This window comes from Tinamus guttatus, unplaced genomic scaffold (assembly GCF_059628265.1).
Source record: "Tinamus guttatus ecotype Peru unplaced genomic scaffold, ASM5962826v1 Tinamus_guttatus_pri_ptg000260l, whole genome shotgun sequence".
Taxonomy (NCBI): Eukaryota; Metazoa; Chordata; class Aves; order Tinamiformes; family Tinamidae; genus Tinamus; species Tinamus guttatus.
This window is the reverse complement of record NW_028288794.1, coordinates 2888747-2916690: the sequence shown is the minus strand read 5'-3', so window position 1 is coordinate 2916690 and position 27944 is coordinate 2888747. Positions and strand designations below refer to the sequence as shown.

Genomic DNA, 27944 nt, shown 5'->3' with positions numbered 1-27944 from the left:
ATCTTGCTGTGTCTACACAACACAATGTAATGTCTTGTGCAGATACCCAAGTTAGCCGATAATGTATTATACTTGGTACCAGAGAAATCTCGATTTGTTTGGCTAGACTTTGCCCATTGTACACTAAGATCATGATACATAAATTACGTAAATTTTTAGTGAAGCCTGTATAGATTATGAGTTAATATATTAACTGAGGTCAACATAAACAAACTACTTCTATTGGCCAAGTTAGGATGACCAGGTGATCCAGCAGATTATCTCAGAAAATCAAAGGTTTACACTGATTTCTAAACACAAGTTGAGAACGAGAAATGTTTTAAATATTCATTTTAAATACTTGCATCAGCAAGATTGAATATTAAGCCTTATTCTCAGCAATGCAGTTTTCCATCATGGTCACCAAAATTCACCTTTAAAAAAATATATATAAATTATTATTGAGAGCAGAACTGAGAAACTATTTTGGGATATCATTTCCAAAGCTTTCTATAAACTGCTCCCCAGCCTCTCTTTTGGCTCTGCTTATTTTCTTAGTATTCATTAATATTTCATTATTACCTCATAGATGTCTCAGTCATGTCAAAAAGTTATATTTAAAATATAAACACCTTTCAGTCTTTGTCTAATCCTGCTTTCACTTTCACGTGCTTTAAAAAGTGAATTCAATAAGGTTAGCATTCTTAGGTGGGTAGACAATTTCTGTCATTTTTTCCATTATTAGCCTTCATTATGTACGTAGAAGGAGAAATACTGGAGAATAAAAACAAATGTTTGCAAGTGTGAGCTGATTTAATGGCAAATTAAACATTTCAGAAGAATAAGTCAAGATTTCCATTATGTCCAGTAATAAGAAGAATATTGGCTTGGATTGTTTTTATTATTCTCTCCTGATTTGCAAATGAATTTAATGACATTGTCTGATAGCTTTTTAAGGACGGGCAGGCCAAAAATATTGTGAACACAGAGTACCCTGGAATATTAAGTCAGCATCAAAAAAAGAATGAAAGAAATATTTTAAATACTGTCTATTCCAGACACTCTACTCCTATTCTCCTATTTAATGCAGATAATTTCCAAGTAGATTTTACAAGTAAATGAGAATAATCATCTCAATAATCTGACCAGCTACAACATATGTGACTCTACTAGAGTGGGGAATCAGTTTAGGCAAGCTATAGTTTTCCTACACAGGCTTTCCTACATGGATATGAAGCATGATACCTCTAAACAAGATAGGTACCATATATTCCAGGAAAACTATAAGTAGTGCTACACCCATAGGAAATACAGAATGAGTGTTCTTAAACTATAAAATAGGTCAATTCCTCCCCAGAATGAATCACAGTTCCACTCACCTTTCAGGGAAAAACATGGAAAAAAAATCCTCACTAGGAAAAGAAAGAATTCTGTTTCAGATCTCAACTGAATTTGATTTCTTATATGCCTCTAGGATGTGCAGAATAGTCACTTTCTTCTTTTCAAACTTTTTTTGTGCTGTGTTCTTCACTTTCTCCTCTTGAAGGAGATCTGCCACAGAGGCTCACTGCTCATCACTCCTACTTCTTCCCTTCTTAATTCCTCTGAAAAGCAACTGAAAATGCCTCATCTGCTGCTGCCCTTCCACTACCCGAAAATTGCCACTTTACAATTTTAGGGGAGGCTTGACCTGACTTTCGTGTGTAGATCCTTCCAACCCATGCACGAATGATGACAGTAATTCCATCTAAAAGTAATGCTTAGAGATGAAAATAAATATATCCTGAATCACTGGATGCACATTAATTCTCACGTAACATTTCCTCCTCAGACCTCTACAATCAAATGTGGTGCTAAATCTGTTCTTGATTAAATCTGAATAAAAGGACAGTTCTTGTACAAAGCTTGACGTACGTCCGCAATATTATTTTTTATATAGTATGCTCTTTAGTGGAAGACAGGACAGATTAAAACTGGATGCACAATGATAGAAAAGAGAATGCTCTTCCATAAAATAAATAATCATATCCGCATTAATGAACAGTGTTCGGTTAGGAATTTTAGTTTATTACAATGTAAAAAATGCAACCAGTCTCATCTATCACCAGCTTTTTACTCTGCTATCAAAAGTAACTTAATAAATAGTCCATTCAAAAGTCCATTTTATAAACGAGCTAGGATTTCCTCCATCACTTCCACAGACATACTTTTCTAGACTGTCATCACTTGGATGGCTACAAACATTCTTTTAATGTCCTACCTCAATCTACTTACGGCCAAGTTACCCATACTGTAATGAAATTGCTAAGTCGTTTCATTTAAAGCAGTTTTTTTTTTTCCTTCTTGTTAATATTTCTAAAATGTATTTATTCACCTTCTTCTAGTATGGTTAAGGGTTGGAATACTAACATTTGGACAGCTGTTCAAATGTATCTGAATAGATTCAAATCCTGAAAGCAAATGTTAGACATTTGTTCCTCTTCTGTCGTACATTTTTGTACTTGGTTCTGCCTCCTTTCAATCTACTTATTGAAAACAAGGTGCATCATTTCTCTAGAAACTGGATGCTCAATGGATTCTCCCTACTTCCTTTACTATTCTGTCTCCAGCTTCACTGATTTAAAAAATACCACTGACTATCCAATTCTTCGATGTACTGCTCTGTGCTTTATCCTTCCTTCCAACATCTTCTAGAAGTGTCAGGCTCTTAAAAAGTGCAAATCACTGGCCTGGGTTTCTAAGATCTTTAAATGCCATTTCTGATGTCTGGATACTACTCAAAAACATGTTCACTTTTTGCTTCAATCAAATTCTTTTCTTACATCTTCTTAAATACCTGGAACAGATGCTCTTATTTCTCCTTATCCTCCTTCTAAGGCCCAGTGTCTCTGTCATTACTTTTTATGTCAGCGCCCCCAAATTCCTGATTTCTAAGGTAATTATCCTAATGTACAACCATTTAGAATTATTGACAGTTTGAACACATAGCCCTCAGAGCCACACAGGAACAGGTAGAAAGCAGCATGTTGGTAGAAAATAGGAAGGGGCAAGTAGGTGGCAATGCAGCAACATCAGCAGCAGAAGGCTGATAGCTATGAATTGCCTGTAGCCTTGTAGAAGTTGCAGCAAATTACTTTGTCTTTAGGGAAGGTACAGTCAAGTAATGAACAGTGATCCACAGGTTTTCTTGGGGAGCTGTACCTTTGCATTCGACCCTTTCCCTAAAGCAAGAACAAATGACGACTGCATCTTCTCTTTTCTTCCCACCTCCCTCCTACACCACAGGAATAAATTACCACTCATTAAATTAATATGCTACATTAATTTACAATTAAGCGATCGCTAGCAGTAATGATATATAATGTATATTCATATTAATTGCAGTGCATAATTTAACATAAACCCAGCAAAGTTTCCCACATATCTGCTTATTCCCTGTACACAGTATAAAGATAATAATTTGGACCAGTAGAAGGCCACTACCCAAGAAGGGACAAACCTGCATTTTTATGAGCTTCTAAGCAGCCTCTATGAAGCTTTAAAATCTGCTAATTTTTAGGCTGTCCACATGAACATCGTTTGTATCCTTGCTAACAGAGTTACATGTTTCTTTTTCATATGACATCTTCATATTTTCAGTTTCATATAATTTCATACATTTTACACATTTTGTGAAGAGGTGCAACTATTAGGTATGCCCATGCAAAATACAAGTATATCTATTTCACATATATTGTATGGTAGCTATAGGATAAAAAGAGAAAACGTAGAACTCACAAATAGAAAAAACTAATAAATTAGCATTTTTTATAAATATGCTTGCTTGTGGTAAAGGTCTTTTGAATGTTCTGAGCTTCTGGGAGGAAGAAAAAAGAAAGGAAAGAAATAAAAAAGAAGTCATGCAAGGGCATTTCATTGCTAGCTATTTTTTGCTAGACACTTTTTCATATATTTTTTCAAGAGAAAAAGAGTTTCTGCCAACAAATTATAATGTCTAGAAGTCACAGAACATGCTGTTTCTATATTTTATTACACTATGTGTAAGTTACAAAAACAAAAGTTACTGGTATGGATTATTCCTTTTTCACAATTGATGTCAGTATGAATATTTTCTGAAAACCAAGTCTTTGTAAATGTTTGCAGAATACTGCACAGCTGCCACTTGGCAAGACCTACATGCCCAGTGGTGGCATAGGAATCATCTAGAAATAGCTTCTGCCAGTGGATTTTAGTAGGGTTCAGCACCCAGCTTTTGGAGCTGATTTTATCACAGAATGACATCAGCCATACGTATTTTAAGGGACTCCAAGCAAGATACCAAACAGGACTGGGCCATTTTCTCAGAATAACAGAGAGAGCTGGTCTAGATAACTGTAATTAGGACAATATTCCTATATACAATGAGCAAAGATTCTGGAACAAAAGCAATAGCACAAGGAACTTCTTTCATATGCAGAAACCACAGAAAAGATAATAATAGAGCTCCCTAAAGAATTGGAAAACAAGTATTTTTCACCCTTATTCATTCTCCTGCTTTCAGCACTGTAGGCTCTGTTTTTCTGTCCCTGCTGCTCTGAGTGCAAACCCTTAATCCAAAATCATGAGCTCAAGAAGAATGTACACAACAGAAAAGAGAGGTGTTTTGAAGCTAACGCATTAATGTTTCTAGAACACATTAAAAGCCTTAAATAAAAGGTATTACATAGCAATGACAAATTCTTCTCACTATCCGAGGGCCGTTGCACTAGAAATCTCAAAAGACCTTGATATCTTGAAATAATTCCAGCCTTACTTCAACTCCGCCAAAATAGCAGTAACCGAAGAGCAACTTCTTTTGTAATATTTGGAGCTTTTTGCTTCCATTCACTGTCAAGACCAGGAAGACCAAAGTTGGACAAGGAAGAAAGACCAAAGCAGAAAATTACTGCCTTCAGTATAAGATCTGAGTAAAGGATTGTACAGATCCTTACTTTAATAGAAATCATAGAAATGTGGAATAAAAATACCTATTATGGCAACTAGTCTATGCCTTTGGCAGAGAAGAATGTGTTGCCTACGGTATATTTTATGTGGCTTTTTTTGGGCCAATTGTAAATGTCAGAGCTATGAGGCCCCCACTGCTTGCTTTGAGAAAGTTGATTTTGTTTATTGTTTGAATTATTTTGACCATTTCCAGATAGAGCAAACTTGCACAAGACATAGCAGTTCTTGATACTAAATACAAAGTGCCCTCAGTAGTTTATATTAGTTGGAAAATAGTTAAAGAGTGCCCATGCCACAAGATGTGGTGAAATATATCTTTGCATACAAAGGGAATTGGGAATCTGTATGCTATTTGGAGTTTGGTTTCTGATACAAATACAATTTTTTTTTATCAAAACTGATGTGCTTTAGTAAGCAGTTATATATTACTCATAACTGGTTTTTGCTTATTTTTTTTACCCTGCTGTATATCTGAATTATTATTTTTAGTTCCTCCCAAGCATGACTGGGTAAGAAATACAAAAATTCCACTACTTTCCCACTATTTTCATATTTTCACTCTGCTGGGTGTTCAAGTATTACAAAAAATATAGAAATTAATCAGAAATATCTTTTTTAACAATTTTCATGTCTGAAAACATAGTAACTATCCTACACCTATGCAGAGGATTGGTGATATTGATGGAATTATTTGGAAGAAATACTCATTTTATTTTTCATATTACCCTAAAAGCAATTCAAGTAAAAGTATAGATCAGAGGTAAGTGTAACTTTGCTTAGTAGGAAAGGAAGATACTCACACTCACTTATTCAATTCTGATTTAGATAGCAAAAAAAGAGCTACTTTTTAAGATTCGTTTATAGTCAGTGTTTGATGTAGGTGATATCTGGTTAAAAATCCAAAAATAATATGGTTTATTTGGTATTTTCCTCACTTTTTGAACAAATAATTATTTAAAGGGACAATTCAGTTAGCTGGATGTAAGCTTTGGACCTAATAAAACCACCCCACGTAATTATACAGACAATTACTGAATTAAAAGAACTAATACTAAATCTTCACTTTACTTCTCCAAAGCAAAATGTAGACACATAAAAAAATCAGCTGTATCATACTATGATAGCCCCTGTATTTACTGTACATGATATAATCTTTATGGCGTAAGGAGACTGTCTTTTTGAGCTGCCTAAAATATTACACTGGTCTTGACCTTGGAAACTCTTCTTAAGCATTTACTGCAGTGTAAGAGAGATCCTTTGCCAGGGAGTAGCCTTGGGGCCATGGATTCTGAGGGGGTTTTCCATATTTGGGGTTTTCAAGCTCAGGATTAAAGAAGTCAGAATAGTTAGTTGCAGTTCTGTATTTAAAACTGATTTACAGGAATTGGTTTGGGTAAGAAATGCTGAAACTGGTTGTATTTCACTGGGTTAAAAGTTTCCTCCCAAAAGAGAATTTACTGAAACATCCTTTAGAAAGCTTTTGCAAACTATCTAGTACTTCAGCTACATCAGATTTCTACAGCAGGTTTCCAAAAACATCAGAATATCTGCAGTTATTTTGCTCCAATTCTAATAGTCCCAAAAGGCTGCAAAGAATGAGTCTTAAAAGTAAGTTTTTTAAATGTCACCATTTAGTGGATAATTATTATAAATCCTCAATAATAATTACCTATGTTTAAACAAAGATATAGTCAACTAAAACTATTAGCCTAAATATAAAGATATCACTTAAAGGAAATATTGAATATCTCAAACATCAGTCAAAAACTTTCTACAGAATAACCGTTAACTTCAATAAAGTGGAGGACAAAGGCTTAATCTATGATGCAAACTGCATAGGAAATGCACACACTTTAGAGCTTTCTAAATTGAGGTCAATAGTTACGTCACTTAATTTTCACAATACCTCACAATGTCCATATTCCCTTCCTGCACCAAAGCAGTAATACTTCAATTTTCTTGTCCACGCTTGACAATACCAGTGTGATATTATACCAAGCCTGTGGTTATTACCTGTCTGACTAACACAGAAGCTCAAATACAAATCATTACTGCCATCCCACAACAGATGACATCAGGAAGGGCCATCCTGTAAGTTACAATGCTGTATTTGCTCTGGGACCTTATATTTATGTCACATCAACATGGTAGTTACAGTAGCCTATTGATATCACCCAGTACAAGTTAGAGTTTTATTAAGGATGTCACTAGCTATAAACAGAAGTGTGAACCACTACAGATTTATTTAATTTTATAGCGACTGAATCCTTGTTCATAATAGTGTGATAGATGTTACTTCCCATGCAAGGTCACTTGATTTGAAACTACAATTGGACAAAGAACAGAAAGGAGTTTTCTGGGATAAAAAACAGAAATAAAATAGATCTGTAAGAAGAATTTTATAATTCACTTTAAAATATAAAACAAAATATAAAACAAAATATAAGACATTTTACAAATCAATATCACGTGTGTTGGAACCAGAGAAGAGCCACCTCACAAAACCTCCAGCTTGTTACTCCTAACACTTGAGCCTTTCCTATGAGCAGAGCCCTGTGGATTAGCTATAGTTGAGCCACTCGGCTGCGAGCTCGCTCCTTGGCTCGGGAAGGTGTCTCATTTCGAGTGCGAGGAGCCTGCCGTCCACGCGAACCAGCTATAGTCACCGAGAGCAACGCATTTAAAGAGCGCTATAATTCCAAAATACACCGAGGGATTGCAGAGCTGCGCGAAAACAAAACAAAACAAAAGTTTTCAAGAGCTCTGCTGTTCCTCCTTCATAATAAAGCCAGTCCCACACAAAACTTCCGAGATCGTAGATGAGTGAGATGAGAGAAAAAGAACTTCTACAAAGTCTCAATGCAAGTAGAAGAAATATATTCTGAGCACCAAAATATCTAATACGTTACTTGGATACACAACATTAAACTTTAAACGTTCCCTTGAACTACTTTGTTTTGTGCTTGCATAGGAATTTTAAGTTAACAAAGAGGATGCAGAGAGCAAAGTTGACATTTTCACTTCAAAGCAACCATAACATCACTTACCTAAAGATTGGTCTTTGAAGATGCTTTTTCTTAATTGAAACACAATCATCCATTTAAAGGGGAAAAACAGACTTCTTCCAGCAAATAACTCCAAAAAGCCCGGGCAGGAATCTGGAAACTTGTCCTTAGCTACTGTGCTGCAGGGAGCACACGGAATGGTATTTTGATGCTGGGGGAAGCCTCCCTCCCTCTCCCTGACAGTTGAGCAAAAAAGGGCCATAGAGGCCACATAAGCCAGGCACGTCTGTGCACTACCAAACCACTCCGGCTGTGCAAAAGCACTGCAGTCGACTTGATTGAAGCACAGAATAGGGCTGGATTCCTTTCAACTGTACAAGAAAAACGGGAAGCTTTGCCAAGTGCTACCCAGGTAAAAATCTGTTAGATTATCCCAGCCATGAGACCACTTCCTTACACATGCTGGTCAAAGTCTTAAATGCAGAGTAACTCTCTCTCTCTCTCTCTCCCTTTAAAACACACTGTTCCGAGACTCAACTTTTTTTTTCTTCAAAATAAAAGTTGTGCAGCTGTTGCAGCATTCCCATGTGAGTACCTTCAGAAAAGTTTGCTCTGGTAAAAGAGCTGTACACAAATTAATGAAGATGGATGGATCTGGTCTGTGTGGCTGGCTCTACTTCAAGAGATTGTAATTATTTTACAATCTGGCTTTTATTCACACTGGATGATGTGTGGATATAACTATGCAAATTAAAGCACTGCTCATAATTTTTAGCATTCATAACCTAATAACCTACAGTTGGCTGAAGCAGAATGTGGCATTTGCAGTGGATATAACCAAAACTACATAAAAGAAACCAATGCCTTATTAGGGAGGTAAACAAAAAATGAGCAAATTCAGATAGTGGCAGTGGTGAACTGTTACTGTATGCAACAACAAAAAAAACTCCACAGAAATTCAAACTCAAGGGCTTACTCTGACGTCACATGGGCATAAATCAGGAAGGCTTCAAGCAGAGCAAACAGAGGCTGTAAAGAGAGCTGCAAAGTAGCCGTGGCTCATGGTGGTTCGGGGCGAGCAGAGCCACGAGTGGCTGGAGGAGATGCCACCTCCAGGGCAATAAGGCCGCTGTGCTGCCGCGGGCTCCGTGCTGGCAGGAACGCCGGCCGCAAACCAGCCCCTCAGCAGCACCGTCCCTGAGCTGCACCCCTGCCTGGGCCCTGGAAGTGCCTGCTGGAAACTGTGTGACAACCTGAGAGAACATAATTCCAGCAATAAATATTTTCACAATCACAGTAAAATTCAACAATTTAGAAAATTTTGCTGAAACAGATAAAATCTCTTCCTCTGTCTACTGTTTATGGCCTATAGAACAGAGGGATGGTATAAAGTTTTGGTCATGGTCTGGAATGACCCAGAAGCTGGTCATACACCATGTTAAATTATTTTCCTGATCTAACCATGACGGAATTAGCCAGAAGAAAAATGATGAGACATCCATCATCAGCTACTTTTTGTTAATCCAGTTTCACCCTGCCCACTGCTCACTTCACTTATTTGAGAAGTAGAGAGGAGTACAACTTCATCACAGATTAGTTTTTGCTGGGCTCTTGAGGATCTTTTCTCAAATATATTTACTGTTTAGAAAACAAAGAAGTTTTAATATTGAAATATTTTAAAGCCTTTCAGATGGTCATGATATTATGTGGCCTGTCAAAATTCACATTTTTCTATGTAGTTTTCTCCCTCAGATTTCAGCTTTTCAAAATAACTTCCTGTTTTTAATATAGGTTAAATCACTGTCTAAAGACAAAGCAGATCACTGAAAAATTTCTTTTTAACATTAAGTGAATTTCTTTTTAACATTAAATGTTTCTGTTATTCAGACTAGCTCTAACTCAGGATAAAGATTCTGATGACTTCTGAGAGTCTCTGGAAAAATACTACAGATTCTCAGTGATCCTAAATATGTTATTTTACATTATATATTAACTCCTATCTTTTCATCTAGCAGTTTTGCCAGTCTTGAAACTAGTGAAGTGCTCAAAAGTCTTTGTTTCTCTGTCTATTGAAGTGAATATTCTTGCTCATGAACTTAAAATTCAAGCATGAAAATTCAAGCACTGAAGAAAGTATTATTTGGGGGATCTGAAATCTCTGCAGTGTGGTTACTCTGGATAAGAGGGTTTTTTCTGATTAAAAAAAAAAGAAAAATAAAATTTTCATATAAATTTACTGTGGAATGCTGTTTTAATTACATTGTTTCATCTTTCAAATAGATTTTTTTTGTCCATTTAAGACCACAGATCTTTATACCCTATAACCTCAAGAAATTGGTTCTTCATGTAGAAAAAGTATTCCCACAGATTCTTCAATATAGGGCATTTCAGAAAAACGTGACATTTTAACCAGTCTATTTGAAGCCTGAATCCCACTAAAATTACTCTTATACCATTCATCAGGAAAACACAAGTAAAATGACCAGCAATTAACTTTTGCAGATCACAAGATTGGGGCAAAACACATTAGTTATTCATATGACATACCTGAATCAGATAAACTGAACGGGTGCATTTTTATTAGAATGAGGAAGTCTTTTTCATGATAACATTATTGGATTTAAAAAAAAAAAAAAAACCTGCAGTAGATAATCTTCACTTTATTTCTTGCCTCAGACTAGCCCTTTCAGCAACAAAAAGAATAACAAGAATTGTTCTTAAAATGCCCTAGAGCTGCCTTATTTAATCTACCAACAAAATAAAATTCAAGCAGAAAACTCCTGAATTGTTTGTTTTCATGTTTTTTCCAATTATCATTGCTGTTGTTTGTCCATCACAACCAATGGCCACAGCTCTTTCTACTTGATGTGAGCTACTTTTTATTTCATCTGCCATGCGTACGTTCATGTGAAAGCAGACTTTTCAGATAAAAAGCATATAACATCCCACTGCTCACAAAACCTGAATTTGACCAATTTGATGTATGGCAATAGTCAAGTCACTTGATATCTAGTACTATATCTTAATCCAAATGACTGCATGTGAGCTGGAGATCAGAAAGACTTTTACTCTATTTGCTTTAACTTCATCATGATCTCTAGCTTTCCCCTGGAAGTCTAGAAACGCAATTAATTTACTTAATTTCAAACCTATGGACAATTAACATGGTAAATGAAGATTGCTGGTCAGGGGTAAGGACACATTTACCTCAGTAGAGAGATAGGTGGTAGGACCAACAGAAAGGGAAGAAAGAGAAGCTCCAAATGGTTGGCTAACAACATATGAGAAAAAAAAAAAAAAAAAAAAGTCTGTATGAAACTTCTGGAGCATAAATGAGAAAAACAATTAGTAAATCCTTCTGGAAGAGCAGTGTTTCTCTCAAACTGGAAAGACAATTTATCTAGGAAGCTGTCTGTCTGGGGCCTCAATATTTTCTTCAAATCACTTGGCTAGAAATATGTTATATACTTATTCCATCATAGACAATATTTAACTAGTAAATTCTGACACCTGCAGTTTCAGTTTATTTCTTTGTGTTGATATCAGCAAAACCCACTCTGAAACTTAACCTAATAGCTTCTTCAAGCTTGAAGAGCAGATGGTACTGGAGATAACATTGACTTATTCAGAATCAAGATAGAAAAGCTGGCGAACATTACTGGTTCTATCAGTAAGCTCTATGCAAACAGTTAGGCTTTAAGATCTGGCTTCCCTTTTCACCTCTCATAAGCATGCATATTTATAAAATTGTTTTATTCTCCCTCTTGCTTTCTCTGTTTACATATGCACATAAACTAAGCACAGAGGCTTACGTCAATGCCATCGTACAAGAGATTAATTTCCTTGCTAAGACTTTTCCTGCTCAAACAGAAGCAGAGGAACTAAGTTTAGGAGGCTTTTACTTTTGCTTTTATATTTTAATACATCTCAAGATATCTAGAAAAACTTTAAGCAAATTAGTGAAATTGTCCCACAGAATAAATAAATAAATAAATAGTAAAGTGGCACTGCTTACTTTTATATCCCAACAAGTTCCCTTAACAAACATGTTCTTACATTTTTTGTTTGCAGACTCATATTCTATAAACCTATGTCCCCCTGCCTGATATTCCCTGTGAATATCCTACTACCCTTCCTTTTTCAGGCCTGCTTTGGATCTGCTAGCTTGTGCAATAGTTCACAAGAAGCCATTCTCTGCTCCTGCAGGAGCACCTCCAGGTGACTCATCTGACATGTTGGAATATGTCCCTTGGACCCAGAGGTGTCCTTTGATGGTACTTTTCTTACAATCTTTACAGAAGAGCCTTAAACAGTCATCTTAGATCAGAGGACAATTTCACTGAAAATTGTAGTATATTGAACATGAATGACATTAGTCAATCTTCAAAGCAACTAAAGATACAGAATTAACTTTTACATCGTATTTTACAACAGTGAATAAGGATTACTTCTGGAATCCTTCCAGAATTCATGCCTGTGAATTTCACAACTTTTTCTGACCCAAAGAATAGCAAGTAATATTGCAGGGAGAAGCATCCTGCTTGCCACAAGACTAATTGTTGAAGTACAGTCTGCAAGTCTAGTAGCAAGTCTAGGACCAGAAGCCCAGAGTCCAGACTGAGTAGCATACAATAAAATACATTCCAATAGATAGATGGGTGGAGATATAGATCAATCAATCTATGTAAATATCTATCATGCATAACTAGCCGTAAATATATTGTCAAAAGTTACCAAAAACAATAAATACTCTCTCATGAGAACATTGCTCGCTTATGTTAATACAACTCTTTTGAAGAGTATGGCCTGTATCACAGTCAGGTTTATTTGATTCTGCTTAATATTCTTAGGATTTTATATCTGGCAATCTTAGTGAAGCAAAAAAAAAGGAGGGTTCAGAAAAGGGAAGGAGAAAGAAATTCTTTGGAATATAAAATGCTAAATTAGTACTGAGATACACAAGTCAAACTTGGCATTCTTTGGTTTTGAGCCAGTGCAATATTTTTATTGGCCAATGTTGATGGAATTTCTGTCTTTATTGGAAAACATTGCAATTGATTGGCTGTGTGCTTTCTAAATACATAAATATAACAGTGATTATATACCAAACAATAAAGCAACTCCTGAGTAAGCACACTGTTATTCTACAAGAGGGAAAGAGGTAGTAAAATAACCTGGGCTGATAGGATACTCAACATTAGTAAAAATGGTGGGAAACTTTTAAATCATATTAATTTAAAATAATGGCTAAAATTTAACAATATTCATTAAAAATTAAGTGACATTACAAATATTTGCTATGATACTTAAAGATAACAAAAAATTGTTTAGAACTATTTCCAAATTTATCCATAAAGGAAAGTGTAGGTACTTGTGGCATGTTAAGAATGGCTATTGGACAGCTGCAGGATCATGACAAAAAGAATTTCTTTGCTAAACTGCAGTTCTCCAGGGAAAATAGTTGGGTATTTAATAACACAGGGACTACATGAAAAGGGAATCAGAAGAAATATGGTAGGCAGTTATTGCCTGGAGCTATATTTGATGAGGAAAGAGGTTCTTAGGAACTTATACAAGCTATGAAACTTAACCATGCCAATTTTCTCTATATACAATAGAAGTTCCCATTTGAAAGATGTCAATAAAGAGGTAAGAATTCATCACAGCAGCCTACCCACTACACAGCTTTTTCTTCTTAATGAGGGTTCAAACCCAGCTTTACCCTTCTGTGTAGGCGGGGATGTTTTGCTAGAGTATGAAGTTAAAGCGAATATCAGTCATGTACATTAGAAAAACAATTGCCAGAGAGCAATTAACTAAGGGCATATGAAAAATAAATACTTTTTAAAATATTTTTTTCTGGCAATACTGCTTCAGATACATTGATAAGGTTTTTTTCCCATTTTTGATTTTGAAGGTGTTTTGCACTTATATCACTGTCTCAAAGCTATTTTTTAGCTCTCTGGAACTTCATTTTCTCTGGTGAAAAAGCTCCAGCCTATGTACAGTATTGACAATTTCTTCTCATCAATAGGTTTCTGGCTCTAGAGAGATGGCGACTATTTGGAATGCTACACACAAGCATTCCCACAAAAGAAGTTGCAATAGCAGAAATTCTGCAGGTGCAACTCTTCTTACAAAACTCTTCCTAGCATCACTAATAAACCAGAGCATGGCTTTCTGATGCCAAAAATTACTTTTAAATAACAGTTTCCCTGTACATGTCTTAGAATTTGACATTCTTCCTTTTAAAGTTTTACAGGTACTGATAAATGAAGTACGGAGATTGGTTCTATCCTCAGATCCATAAAACAGCCACACACAAAAGATGTCCTCTGCATGACTCAGAAATCCAGCATAATAACATTTTGATCCACCTTATCCTTCTATTACAAAGATATCCACAGAACATAATGCACACAGCAATGATCTGCTTTTGCTTTTTTCATGCTGTTTAGATTCTATTATGGCCCTTGCAATACACAGTGCCAGTTTTCAAAGGGGGGAAGACTGCACAGATTTTATATCTTCTACTTTACAAAGAAATTATTCATATTATTTTCTTCCTTATACAACTCACCGTCTTCCCCCACTGCCTACACACATAGACTTCGACCCTATCCTCTTACTGCAGATGTATTTACCCTGATAACACGTTTCCCTTATAACTGTCTTCCAAAGTTATCTGTGGATATGACTCACGTTCTCTGAGACTCCTGTAAGGCCAGGCCTAATTCCAGGAATCTTTCCCCTCTGTCAGTAGTTTGTGCCACTCATTGCTTGATAATTGTTCTTCACTGCAGCATCGCTAGGGTCAGGAGACTTGGAATTTTATCTCCTTTAGTGATATTTAAAAGAGAACCAGAAGAAACTTTCATCTGTGAGCCACAGCAGCAGCTCTTTCTGTACTTGTGTATACAGCAGCAGAAGCACTCTCAGTATCGAGTTCAGAGAGGAAAAATATCCTTAACAAGCAAAGCAGAAACTGATATTTACTTATTTTGGTATGTCAAATGCTTCTATCTCTCTTCCCAAGAGAGTTAATTCTTACTTACTGTGACTGAAGTATCTAAAACGGGGCCCTCCTGAGAATTGCAGCCTCCATTTGGGAGGAATCTTTGGACCACGTCTCAGCTGCATAAGCTGATTTGACTTAAAAGGCTATTGTGAAAAAATAACAAAACAGCCTCCTGCTGGAGAAAGTGAGCAAAGTTACACAAGTGTGGGAAAGAGATAATGTATTTTCCCACTGAAATCATGCTCAAACCTCAAGAAGGGTTTGCTACTGTGTGTGTGTTTAGGATCTGCTACTCCTTTCAATAAATTCCAACAATCAAGTAATCTGCAGTAGATTAGTTGGAATATACATTATCTAGTCAACAATTTTCTTCTTCTTTAATAAAAAAGAGTGCTCACATATAGTTCAGTGCTCATCCTTTTCATCAGGGCTCAAAAACTTGGAAATGTAAAATAAAAAGGGCCTGACTGAAAAAGGTTAAACATACCAAACATGTTACAGTTTGTAAACAACATATGAGTCATGGTTTCCTGCAAGCTCTTGGCATAGAATTTTTTTCCTTTTTCCCTTCCTCACAAAAATATATCTTTCTTCATCCATACTTTCAAAACATCTTTTCAGAAAATCAATTCAAAAGCTGTAATCAAACCACAAACTGCAACAGAAGTTAATACATTCTTTTTTTTTTTTTTTTTTTTTGTAGAATACTACACCTAGATTCCAGGATGAGGCAAACTAATTTTGCTGGTTAAATTCTCTGTGATCTTTGCATGTGGGTACAATATAATTGACTTTATTACTCATGCATTTATTTTACATATGAATTTAGTATGCATTTAGGGTGCTACCAGTCCCACATAACAGAATTTTTCTTATCCACTATAAAGCATTGAAAACTTGCTACATATGCCATGTAGGTGTACCTGGACCCCAGAGCAGGTTCATATTTTTTAGATGCAAGTTTTCAAATTGAATGAAAAGTAACAAAGAACCATATTTTTAATGAAAATTTCACACTGATGTCTTTCATGAAACTGTCAGGTTTAAATGTTTTAAAACTTTTTTCATGAGTCACTGCTGAATAGTTAATTTAAACCCCATATTCCGTTAAGAAAAGGTTCTCCAGTATAATTTGTTATGTTATAAAACCGGAGAATGAGTGTGTTTTCCCACCCACCCCCCAACGGCATCAATTTTGTAGCTCTTATTAGAACTCTACCACTTGGTTCCACTCCTCCCTGAATTCGTCCCATCTTGTTCTTGCCGCAGCACTTGCCAAAAAACAGGCTGTGTTATTTGTTATGATTCTGCATTATATAATGTGGGCACCTTCTGATTAGAATCAGAACTCACAATCTAAACACTCACAATGTGAACCACTGAACCCTGGGTAAAAGGATTCAGATGTGAATCATGAATAAAAGGATACAAGATTCTTCTTTCAGGTCCCATCAGTTTTGTAATTCCCCTTTGTCTGAATTATGGTGCATTTTCCTCATCTATTTCAAATTCTTATAATTAAAGCAAAATTGTCATTGTGATTATTTTAACATAGCTTCTTCTTTGACAAGAGTATATTACACAATTATTTGTTTTCTTACTCCTGTCTATTAAATGTAATTATGATTTTATCTCATTTTTATAAGTATTAAAATCAGCTCTCCAGTAATGCTTAATATACACCTTTCCCCTTAATACGAAATCTACATTCTCAGTTGCTTTTAAATACCCCTTCCATAAGTACAGTACACCACTTTTGTTACACATGCTATTGGCAATCAGTAAAGAATAAAGCATAATTTGAAATTAAGGATATAAATAGCCCAGTAGCAAATTTTTCATTATCTTGTAGCAGAATTTATAAGGTAAGCATAGAAATCTGTACATTCATTAATGCTACTCTGCTACTACCCTGAAGAGACAAGCTAGAACTGGAATGCACATGTTTGAGATCACAATATGCAGCCCAAGCAAACAGTGGTTACCAGATATCCTGCAGGTGTAGCAAAATGACGTTCTTGCAGAAACCCAGCAGGGTGTTCCCTGGGGAATGTCAAGCATTTAACAGTTCTGCTGTTATCAGGCTTCTATTTTGTCCCTTATTCAATGCTTTTGAATATTCAGGCCTTGGACACATGAGACAAGACATATATGACATGTCTGTGGTCATGTGCCTAGTCCTAACCAACCAACAGGCCCAACTCAGAAAACTAAATATCACCAATTAATTAAAATTAAGCCATGCAGTTAAACAAATTTCTGAGAATTCACTACTTCCCACCATAAGTTATACTCAACACACAGACATTTTAAAACCCACAGAGTCTTTTTCACGCTAGGGAGAAGTTGCTATAAGATCAGCATAACATCAGCATTATTTGTACAATTAGCTCCCTCCCAGTTTGGTCAGAGAGCCAGAGGAGCGATACACATCAAATAAGTTGTCTGTGCAAAACCATATGCCCTGTACAATTGCCCTTATTTACCCAGGATAACTGTGGTGGAAAACAACAATAGTAATTAGAGATAATACTTAGGAAGGGACTATTCCTATTCCAATAAAGGACCAGGTTTCAGGGGATCTTAAAGCAAAACTATAGCAAAATATACTCTCCATAGAGGAATTCTTACCCCCATAGGAGCCCTGAACTTGGACAACACCTGTAAAATCTGCTTCCAGAAATATGAGCACAGCCCATTCACATTTCTCAAGAGAGGAATTTCGGTAAGAAGAATATGATCCCTAAAGACAACTAACTAACGTTCCTCACAACCAGTCTGCTCACAGACAGGAACGCTAAGCCGAAGAGCCTCTCGCATTTCCGCTCAACATAGAGCATGGCACCTGGCACCTAGTTTGGTACCTTCTCCCAACCTTAGCCTGCCATAACACACAGGTCAAATCAATCTTACAGTAGCCAAACTTCACCTGGCAAGATTTTGTGTTTTGCTCCTGAGCTAGGCAGAATGAGCTTGCTGCGTCCTTTCCTCCTATACTGCTGCTCAAGCTTCCTGAATCTCAGTGCTTGAACTTTCCCTATATTAGATGCATGGAGATGCTCCTTTTCTTTAATCCCAAATGAGTTTTACTCATTTGAGAACCACCACAACTTTTATTGCAAAGGAAATAACGCAAATTGTTCAATGCCATCACAATAAACTAAAATCTTAAAATGTAATAACCACATAATGATTCTGGTTTGGTGTAGGGAATGGCCTTTCTCTGCAGATACAGGTAGTCAAGGAAGTATATAACAATGGTGAACAATTCAATAGCATGTATAACAAAAGGAGCATATTATAATTAATGACTATATGGCAGGTACCAAAACTTTATTGTTCACTGATCAGCTTCACTTAACAGAATATTTGCAACCTGTCTTTTCCTCCTAACTCTATACAAGCAGGTATCTATGTCCACATGACTTCTGGCAGTAAAATGTCAATTAACATTAATCATTTTTTCTCACTTGGATCAATGCAATGCTATTTAATTATCCTTTTATCCAAATAAGTTATGTGAATAGCTTTATAGTACTCTTTAACCCGCCCCCCATGAAATGATCCTTGCATGAAGGTTGTAGGTACCAACTGAAAAATCATGATGCAGAAAATCTTCCCACAAAAAAAACAAATATCCTAAGTCTACTTGTCTAAAGCTGTTTTGGCATTATCATTTCTAGGAAAAAAAACAGGGGAAACATGGAAAAGGAAAAACTAAAATAGCAGGAATATGTCTGCATAAAAATAAGGTGTATTCCACTTCTCCTAACTTCTATTTTTCATATTCCTGTGTCAGCCACATGGTTTATGTCAATAGGAAGATACTTCTCTAGTGTGGGGAACCTTGTTTACAGGGCAGTTTTCATGAGTGAGTTCAAACTATTACTGTGTTGTGCAGATACTCATGTTACACAGCCGGGATGTGGTATAATGATGAAGCAAACTTTCCGAGTCAATGAGGGTGTCAAAAGTAGAAAGAATTAAGAAAATAACCTGACTGAAAGAAGGAAGCCATTAAAGTTCCAACAGAGCTGAGGCTCTTTGGAAACACAAGAAATAGTTGCAGATTTACATAATGTTTTAGTTTAACATTTAGCATTTTAATTCTTACAATAACTGGACCTGATGCACTTTATATTCTCATAGTTTGCTATTATAGCAGGCGAGGGCAATAACTAGGAGACTACATTGCAGATGGTGAAGAAAACTACTCCACCTAAAGCTGTAAATTTGATAACTGCAAACAAATATCCTTGAAAATAAGGAAAAGCGGATTTAGACTTTCATCAACAAACATACATAGTCTGAATCTCTAATAAAAAAAAAAAGATGATCTCAGTAAAAATCTCAGAATGAGACTACTGAGAGATTTTGTATCTGTTTCTGGCCCAATTAACTGTGAATTTGCAAATGACAATATTTGTTTATTTGCAAATCTGTATGTAAAGCATATTTTGTGCTACCAAATGACACCATGACTATTAGAAAGGACGAAATTTCTTAAAACAAAAACTGTGGCAGTCATACAAAGCTCAAAATCAGCATGTACAAAAAAAATGGTATTTTGGAAGCAATACAAACAACGCAAGGGTCACTATTTGGAAAGAGATGCATGAATTGCAGTAATTACATTACTTTGAAGGAGTACACAAAAGTGTGTATTCCTGGCCATATATATATATATATATATTTATATGTATACATACACTCCTGGCAAACGTGTATACTGCTGCCACAAAAGGGGCAACATGGATTATATCTCCCAGCCTGACATTTTACCTATTTTGAAAGAGCAGAACACTGCTGACTTCTGTTCAACTTTGTGATTAACCTCTGGATCCTTTTCTGTGGAATTGCCACTTGTGCTCCACCCTGTGTTTCTACAGCTCATTACTGTTGCCTAAGTGTGGCAAAAGCCTGGCCACAGCATTGTTTTTTAAACCATATTTGTATTTATGAACTCTACTTTGCTTTCCAGTGCAATCTACGCTCTTGCAGTAAATTAGTAATTCTGCAAACTGTTGATTAGAAATGGCCCTGTGATGGAGGACTTCAGAGCTATTAGATCCATCTTTAATTCTGATAATAAGCTTTTCATAATCCTTTGCCAAAATTACTTTTCCAACATGACCATCCCTGATGAATGGTATCCATGATCCTCCTTTTTCTTTCCTGTAAAAGGTGCTTTGATTTTTACAGATTAAAATGCCTTCAAGAACTACTTGTTTCTTTTTCGTCTGCTGTTTCTGCTATACCAGGCATATTTTCTTTTTTATTTCAGTGAGCTTTTCATCATAGTTTCCCCCATGCAGATATCTAACAATATCTCTTTCATTTTTCTCATATATCAGAAGCTTTTGCTTGATATAGTTCTTGACAACTTGTGCACATATAAGTTACAATTTTTCAGTAACAATTTCCACAAATTCAGTATATCCTTCGATATAAGCTTTGGAGACCTGCTTTAAGGTGATAAAAGGCAAATATCATCTTCTCTCCAAGGTTTCTGCTTTTTTTCCAAAAGCACACTTAATATTTGTAATACTGCAGCAATTTCCTGCTGGTGCTTTGATCCAAGAACATCATGAGCTATGCAGGAGGTTTCTGTCACACCATCATTCATATTTTTGACAGATTTGGAGTCTGCACAATATTCTCTGATAAATTTCTTATGTGATCTGTGCCAGGAAAGGAAAGCTTATGTTCTGCCAGCTTGCTGACAAACTCCATCTATGATATCAGACTTTTTGCTCAGTCAGTAATGCAAATAAACTTTCAAATCACAGTGAGAAATACTGAAGAGCTTTGCATTAGGAGAGAACTGCTACACTTGACCAGGCTGATTTGTTAAATCACAAGGCTATGCATAATTTGTTTCACTATCAACATCTTAGTTTTTTAAATGGAAGAATATCTTTAGATGGGTCTGAAGTTAAATCAAATTACTTCCTCTCTCCCATCATCATGGTGCAATTTCCCAAGTTAAGCAATGTGACAATGAAAGCAACATCGTGTGTCAATAATCTCTCTTAAATTGAAGCCATAAAAACAGGAATAGGGAGATTATCCTGCTTAAACCACTCCTCACTAACTACATTGACTCAGGGTGAGAGGAAGGAGGAATAATTCTGAAATGCCACAAGTCAAAGAGGAGAACAGGTCAAAGATGTAACTACTCTGGACTCTAAAGAAACACGTAGAAACACAGGAGCCACTCAGAGCTCTTCCCAGTTATGTACTTGCTCTAACAGAGAGTTGAAAAAGAAATCTACTTTAACCTCTAGGACTTCTTGATAACGATGAAAATTAAAAAGACAAATCCTTATAAAATTCTAAATTGAACACCACAATGCATGAAATATCCACCTATTTATTTTCCTGATGAAAAAGAAGCACTGAAATGCCTATATTTTGACAGAGTTCTGCTAGACAGACAATATTATTCATTCTAAAGCTGCAACCTATATTGGAAGACTGTTTTGTCCTACCAAAATTAATTAGCCACTGGGCATACTGACTGAAGGGATTTAGAGTTACAATAAGGTTTCGAACCAATTCTATAACCAACAGTTGGGGAGTTTTAGGTCTTCTCTCTCCCTTACTGCTTCCATTCAAGTCATTACCTCCTCCTTCCTGTCTCGCTTAGAAATTCTTTTCTTACACACCATTGGATTCCTCCAGTTTTACTAGTACCTCAGCAGGGGAAAAAATACTGCACTACTAAAATAACAGCATTTACTTACTGAGTAAAAACCTTTCACTAATGTAGCAGTTGCTTATAATACCTTAGAATTTTTTTCATTTTGAGTCATTTGTTTTTTTACGATGGTATCTAGTTCCCAGTGATAAATAAAGATATTGCTGTAACAGGTGCTATACAAACAGAATGAAAAGTTGACTCCTTCCCAAAGGGGATTTTACAATATAAGCTAGTTATTATCTGAGAAATAAGCACATTGATAAACATATCAAACCAAGTGTGATTCAATTACAGAGAAGCAATCATGCTTTGAGACATTTTTATGAGGTTCAAAATATGGAGAAATTACAACTATATCAGGTTGAAACAAGCCTCCATATTTTTCATATAGACAAATGTTGGGAATATTTATGGGAGTGATAGTAACAAACCATTTCCTTAAAAGAGATAATAATTATACTGATCTCACACTTTGAGAGTCAGTGTCCAATAATGACCAATACTGGAGCTAGATAGGTGAGCACACCTTCTTCCGGAAAGCAGCTGGCCTAATTTCAACATACAGAATTTTTACACAGATATGAAACTTCTTTTGTAGATTATTCTAAGAAAAGCAGCCATGAGTCCTGGAAATCAGTATCATCTTCTGCTAAAAACACAAACCTGCACTACTTTTTTTTTCTTAAGGTGAAATTATAACTTTCCGAAGGTACAGTATTTAGCACATCTTTAAAGGGTGCAAAGAGATAGTGAGTGGTGACTGCAATGAAATTATACAGGAAGTGATGGTGAATCATTTCATATTCTCTTGATTCTCTTGTCCTTTAAAACTAGGATCTTGGAGCTCATCCTCATTTTATTCTGGGAGATGTCCAAAAAGCTGAAACAGATTTTTCTAGACAAAGGGTTAAAACAGGCGCACAGAGAAATGTAACAGACAAACTCCTCAAAAAGAGAGAGAGAAAAGTCAATGACAACAAAAGTCCAAGATCTTCTAGAGATGGAGCCTGAGGTTCCTCTTAAACTGTCAGATTTAAACTTTCCACAACTATCACCAAAAAAGTGAAAGGAAAAACATGAAATGAAGTTCTAGAAGAAAAAAAAGAAAAGGGGAAGAAAAAAAAGCTTGGAGAAGAACTAAGATGAATGCTTCTAAAATAAAACATCAGTGCTCATAAAAGCAGTGTTTGTAAAACCTCTCTCTTCAGTATTCTGGGGTATATGATCAGTTTTGTGTGTGTCTGACACAGAATATCTAGAAATTTTGATCCTCTGCATATGGAATCTTTCAGTCTTTAGATTTACTTTATCAGTTTCTTGAGAAAAAATATATACCAATTGTCTTGTTCTAAGGTGGCAATAAGTATAGTTAATTTAGTTCCAACCTTTAAGTTGGTTATGTATCAACCGTGAATGCACTACAGAATTTTCTGCATATAAGTAACCCAAACCTTTTTAAAAGTATGCATACTTGAAAATACACTTTATGACAGGGTAGACAAGATCAACCCCAGAACCAAAAGGACTGTTCAAGGTGACAGAATTCCTCAGTTTGATACTACTTCATATCATGCACACTTATGTATAATAAGTTGTATTATTGAAAAATGACAGGTGTGCTTTTTTTTGCTTCATTTTTAGTAGATATACTTTATATTTTTATGTATATATGAGCTATTAACATATATTTCATTTTTTTAACTCTGTAATGCTTAGGATTACAGAGAAAATAAAGAACTGAAACTCAAAAAGATATAATTTATATTCCCTTCTTTTGCATATCTGTAGAAAGAAAAAAAGCACACCAAATACTAGATAAATGCACACATAAAATGTCCCAAGAAACAGGTTTCAAGTTAAGCGTGATAATTCCTTTATCTTTTAATTTTTTTGTATGTTCCAAGAAAATAAAATTTTCAACAGCCTCATTCTATATGACTACACAGGATAAAATGCATCAAGATGAAAAGCACAAGCAGTGAAAATAATTGTACCTAAAAATCTAAAACTGAAACATCTGCCAGACTGTTTAGAACATTACACAGCCAAACATGTGAATTTTATCAAATATGGACAGCTTAAATAAAATATTAGACCCTATAATGCCAAAGTGTTGCATTTAGAAATAAAAACGTAAAAATCACGAATTTAAATTGCTGAATATCATGTCAGATATAATATCTTGTCCACCACTTCGAATTGTCTAAAGTAACAATCTCCTGCCATACTTTTTATTACTCCTGTACCTCTTCCTGTTATTTATTATGCAATGTTATTTAATTTGGGCAAACTAATGAAAAATGTAAAATGAATATGAATTGTACCTGTTTTAATGCTTAATATTTTTTTAAAAAGGTGGATGAGTCTCTCTCTAGCCACTCATACATACTTTTAGTAGATAAAGCAGTGCTTCTAATCCTAGAGATGATTCCTCTCATTTTAAAAAAAAATTGTTTTATGAAAGTATTCTATTCATTTATTTGTCCACACTTTCCAACACTCACGTGATGTTGATGAATTTAATTAATAGTAGTGTATTTAACCTCAGTTATCTATTGCTCTAAATAATTCAAATTCACTTAAATATCATGTGAAAAAATCTATCATTCAGATTTATCTGATACTTCACCAACACTAAAGATAAACTCTGCCTCACTGTTCTGCACATGTGATTAGACATATCCACAGTCAACAGCAGTCACAAGGGATGTGTGTCCTGGTGGTAACATAAACATGCAACTCATTCTTTCCTGCTTTTCCTCTTTCTTTTGCAGATAAAAGAAAACATTGGGCATATAAACAAATCCAGATAATTTGGTGTTAGCATATGTTTCATGTTTCAAAAATATTTTTTCTTTTTTTAAATATTTTTACTGCCTTTGTTCTTGCATAGAAACATGAATGGACCATCCACCAATTACATGCACACTGCTTTGAATGCTCCTTAAACATTTTTGAAATACATTATCTTTGCTTACCTAAATTTACTGTTGAAGATATACCCAGCTCTATTAGTCATTCATACTTCCTTGATCTCTTTCTCTGAGAGATGAAGGGTTAAATGGAATTGTCTTGTTAGCAATACATAGTGAGATGACCAAAAGTAAATCAATTGAGACTAAAAATTAAGCCTTTATTCCAGGTCAGGTACTTATGCACTTTCTTGCTCTCAGGATAACACATGTTTAATAGCAACACATTAACATTTTTGTGCTACTGGAGCTCAAAGTACTACCTGAAATGTTTCAGAAGTGATTTGATTATTGTGAAAAAGTGATTTGATAATGAATGGCATCAGACACTGCACTAACAAGGGTATAAAGCAATGACCTGAGGTATCCCAATAATTGCATCTTAATGTGAGCTTAGGACTTAGCAATCTAATCATTTAGTAGTGAGTAGAACAAAGATGTGGGTCAGCATTTTTAAGTGGAAAGCCATCTGAACAAAATACTGATTAGCAGGTGACTGATCAAAACTGACTAGCACCTGTTCAAGTAGGGGGTGGGAATACTGAAAAGGAAACATTTGTGTTTACCTTGAATGAGAAGTACTTTAACCATCAATCAAAGACTTGCCAGTCACAATATTTCCTAAGTCTAAAACATTAATGTTGAAAAAGAGTTGACTTGTATTTTTTGGTCAGTTTTGCTGGAACCAAATAGTTTAGTAAGGAGCCAAGAGAACTTGCAAGCACAACAGGATTTCATGCTGAACTGAAATGACTAAATCAGAAAGAATGTACCCACGTATCTTAAAAGAAAAAGGCCTGAAGACATCCCATTCCAATCAATATTACTGTCTTCTACCTTAAAGACAATCTTATCAAATATTGATAGGAAGAGAATCACATAACACATTTAGAGACAATAACAAACGTATATAACCTTGAAAGAAAGCGAGTGATTTTGTGGAAGGAAAAAAAACACTCTTTTTCTCCACTGTGTTCTCCTTGTGAGTCATATTCTGGGACTGGTACCAGAATGTCTTGTTGTCCTATTTCTATGGAAAAAATCCTTGAGCAAGTTAATTCTTGATTAAGTTAGCATGGTGCCAAGCAAATGTAAAACATTGGTCTTTGATTCACTGTTTTCTATTGTTCCAGTTGCACTGAGGGAGGGAGACAATCTAATATTTTGTTTAACATCGCTTCGGCAAGGACACGGCACCTTGGATAACGTTTCCTTTTGTTTGTCAGCTTTAGTGGAAGAGAGTCTCTTCAATACAATTTAAAGATTTAGTTTCTCAGTACACCAGCTTCAGCTGTGCATTAAGTAACACTCCTAGCCTTGCTCTGACAGTTCATCCCTGGCCTGTGCCACAATTCATTATCCCTTTAATTGTTCCAGTAAAACAGATCCCTGGAATTATCCAGATTCCTTAAATGAGCTCGATTAAAATCAAGTCTCCTTTTCAAAATACGTTGGGTGAGTAAGAGAGAAGGAATTACCTTGACTTCTGAGGTGAGTACGTTGTGGCATGGTATCCAAAGCTGTGGACTTAAACTGATGCAGGTGACACTGCATCATTATTAAATGTGTAGAGTGTATGTATTAACACTTCCTGTGTTAACAGTTCATCTTGGAGTATAAATGTGACTCTTTAAGCTTACCCTATTTGCTAAGAATTTTTTTAATGTGAACAGAGAAAGGCTGCCATACCAGAGAAGAATCTGAGTAACGGTGTTATGGTTGCATAACCCCAACACTAGAACTGGCAATATATTGCTGCTCCAACAAATGTTCATTTGCCATTTCAGAACTCGTTTTCAGTGACAAGGCAAACTGTGTATCTGCAATCTCATATACAGATATTTTCTATTCTCTAGATAATGAAATTTAAAAAATAATAAAAGGTAGTTGCTCTGATAGCCTACATGTGCTCATTAGCAGCCTACTTTTTATACAGAGATATTCTACAGAGTAAAACATCTCTTTCACGCACATGCAACAGCCAAGCTTAATTCTTTATGCATTAAGGCATGGCAGCTTCTAGAACCAGAATATTAGGGTGTGACTTGCCGTACAAAAGAGGACTAGAAAGTGGAGGAACTGTAATATTAGAGATAGGAAAAGAAACATTTTGTAAAAGGCATGACAAAGTAAAAGAGTTCTTTCAGTAGACAATGCTGGATTTAATCATGAAACAAATACTTTTGTGCTTCTGACACTTTCCTCTGAGGCAACTTAGCATGGAAAGAAACTCAAAACTTCTAACCTTTACTTGTTATACACTTTTAGCAATACTGAGTGTGTACAGTGAAAAGGACAAAGATGCTTTCAGCTACCTAGAAAAATGTGAGTTAAACTTTAAGGCTTCACTGCTTAACATAGCGTGTTCTTCTCCTGCTGTACCAGATACTGTACGATATTATGCATATTCTGCTGGTTGTAGTGCTAGAATGCAATGTAATTACATGGTTTAAGCAGGAGAGCATTAGATAAACACTGTCCTTTCCAATCTATCCCTCCTCTCCTCTCTGTTCCCATTCCCCAAATTACTCTACAAAAACTGCTAAAATAAAATTAAAAATGAAGTCCACCCAAACTGCAACAAATCTGGAAAGCATAGTGCATCCAGAAACATGTGTCTGGGAGTCCAAAAGTCTCATTTCTACCATCGGCTTTGTTATCAGTTGCCTGCATGACGCAGTGCAACTGGTTGGTTTCATTCACCTCATCTACACAAGTTGTCTAAGTCGCCTCATCTGCACAGTGAAAGTTTCACAGCTGCATTAAACATGCTGAGATCTATTCATGAAGATCTCAATACAAATCACAATCTGTTGATTTTACTATTAAAAATAAATTTAAATGACAAACTGGGATACAACCAAGGGCCTGTTAGCAGGGGGACCAATCCTTAGCTTGTCTGATTGCAAAGACATAGTTCAGTAGTGAGAGTGGCAAAAATCCAAAATCATAGCAGTAAATAGCAAATTAATTGCAATCTGCTTCTCTGGTATCACATCCAGCTGCAGCCAAGTGGTAGACAAGGAGAGGGAAACATGTTTCAAAAAAGCAGCTTCAACAATTCACTCTTGTCTTTTCAGGTGGGTTGCCCATCGACCAATGTCAGAGAAGAATCATATCCAGTAACAACTAACTTTAAAAAAATTAAGGTATATGAAAGAATTCAGTGTTGTCAAATATGAGAAGCCAAATTCCACTGCACCCATAACAAATTGTCATAATTTTGTCATAATAAATTTATTTTGATGTCAGATTTATTGTGTTTTAATTGAATTGACTCAAAT

The 27944-nt window shown here is 35.6% G+C and overlaps 1 protein-coding gene across 6 annotated transcripts in view; it reads right to left on the bottom strand.

Moving 5' to 3' along the window:
- Positions 1-27944, bottom strand: part of PDE1A (phosphodiesterase 1A) — a 126738-nt gene that overhangs the window by 86377 nt on the left and 12417 nt on the right. The window contains exon 1 of one of the 6 annotated variants that reach the window (XM_088526999.1): positions 8010-8151. The exons of the other annotated variants lie outside the window; for them this stretch is intronic. Within the exon in view, the coding sequence (XP_088383125.1) occupies positions 8010-8062 (53 nt within the window). The 5' untranslated portion in view covers positions 8063-8151. Of the gene's footprint in view, positions 1-8009; positions 8152-27944 lie in introns of those variants that run through there. 6 annotated transcript variants of the gene reach the window in all.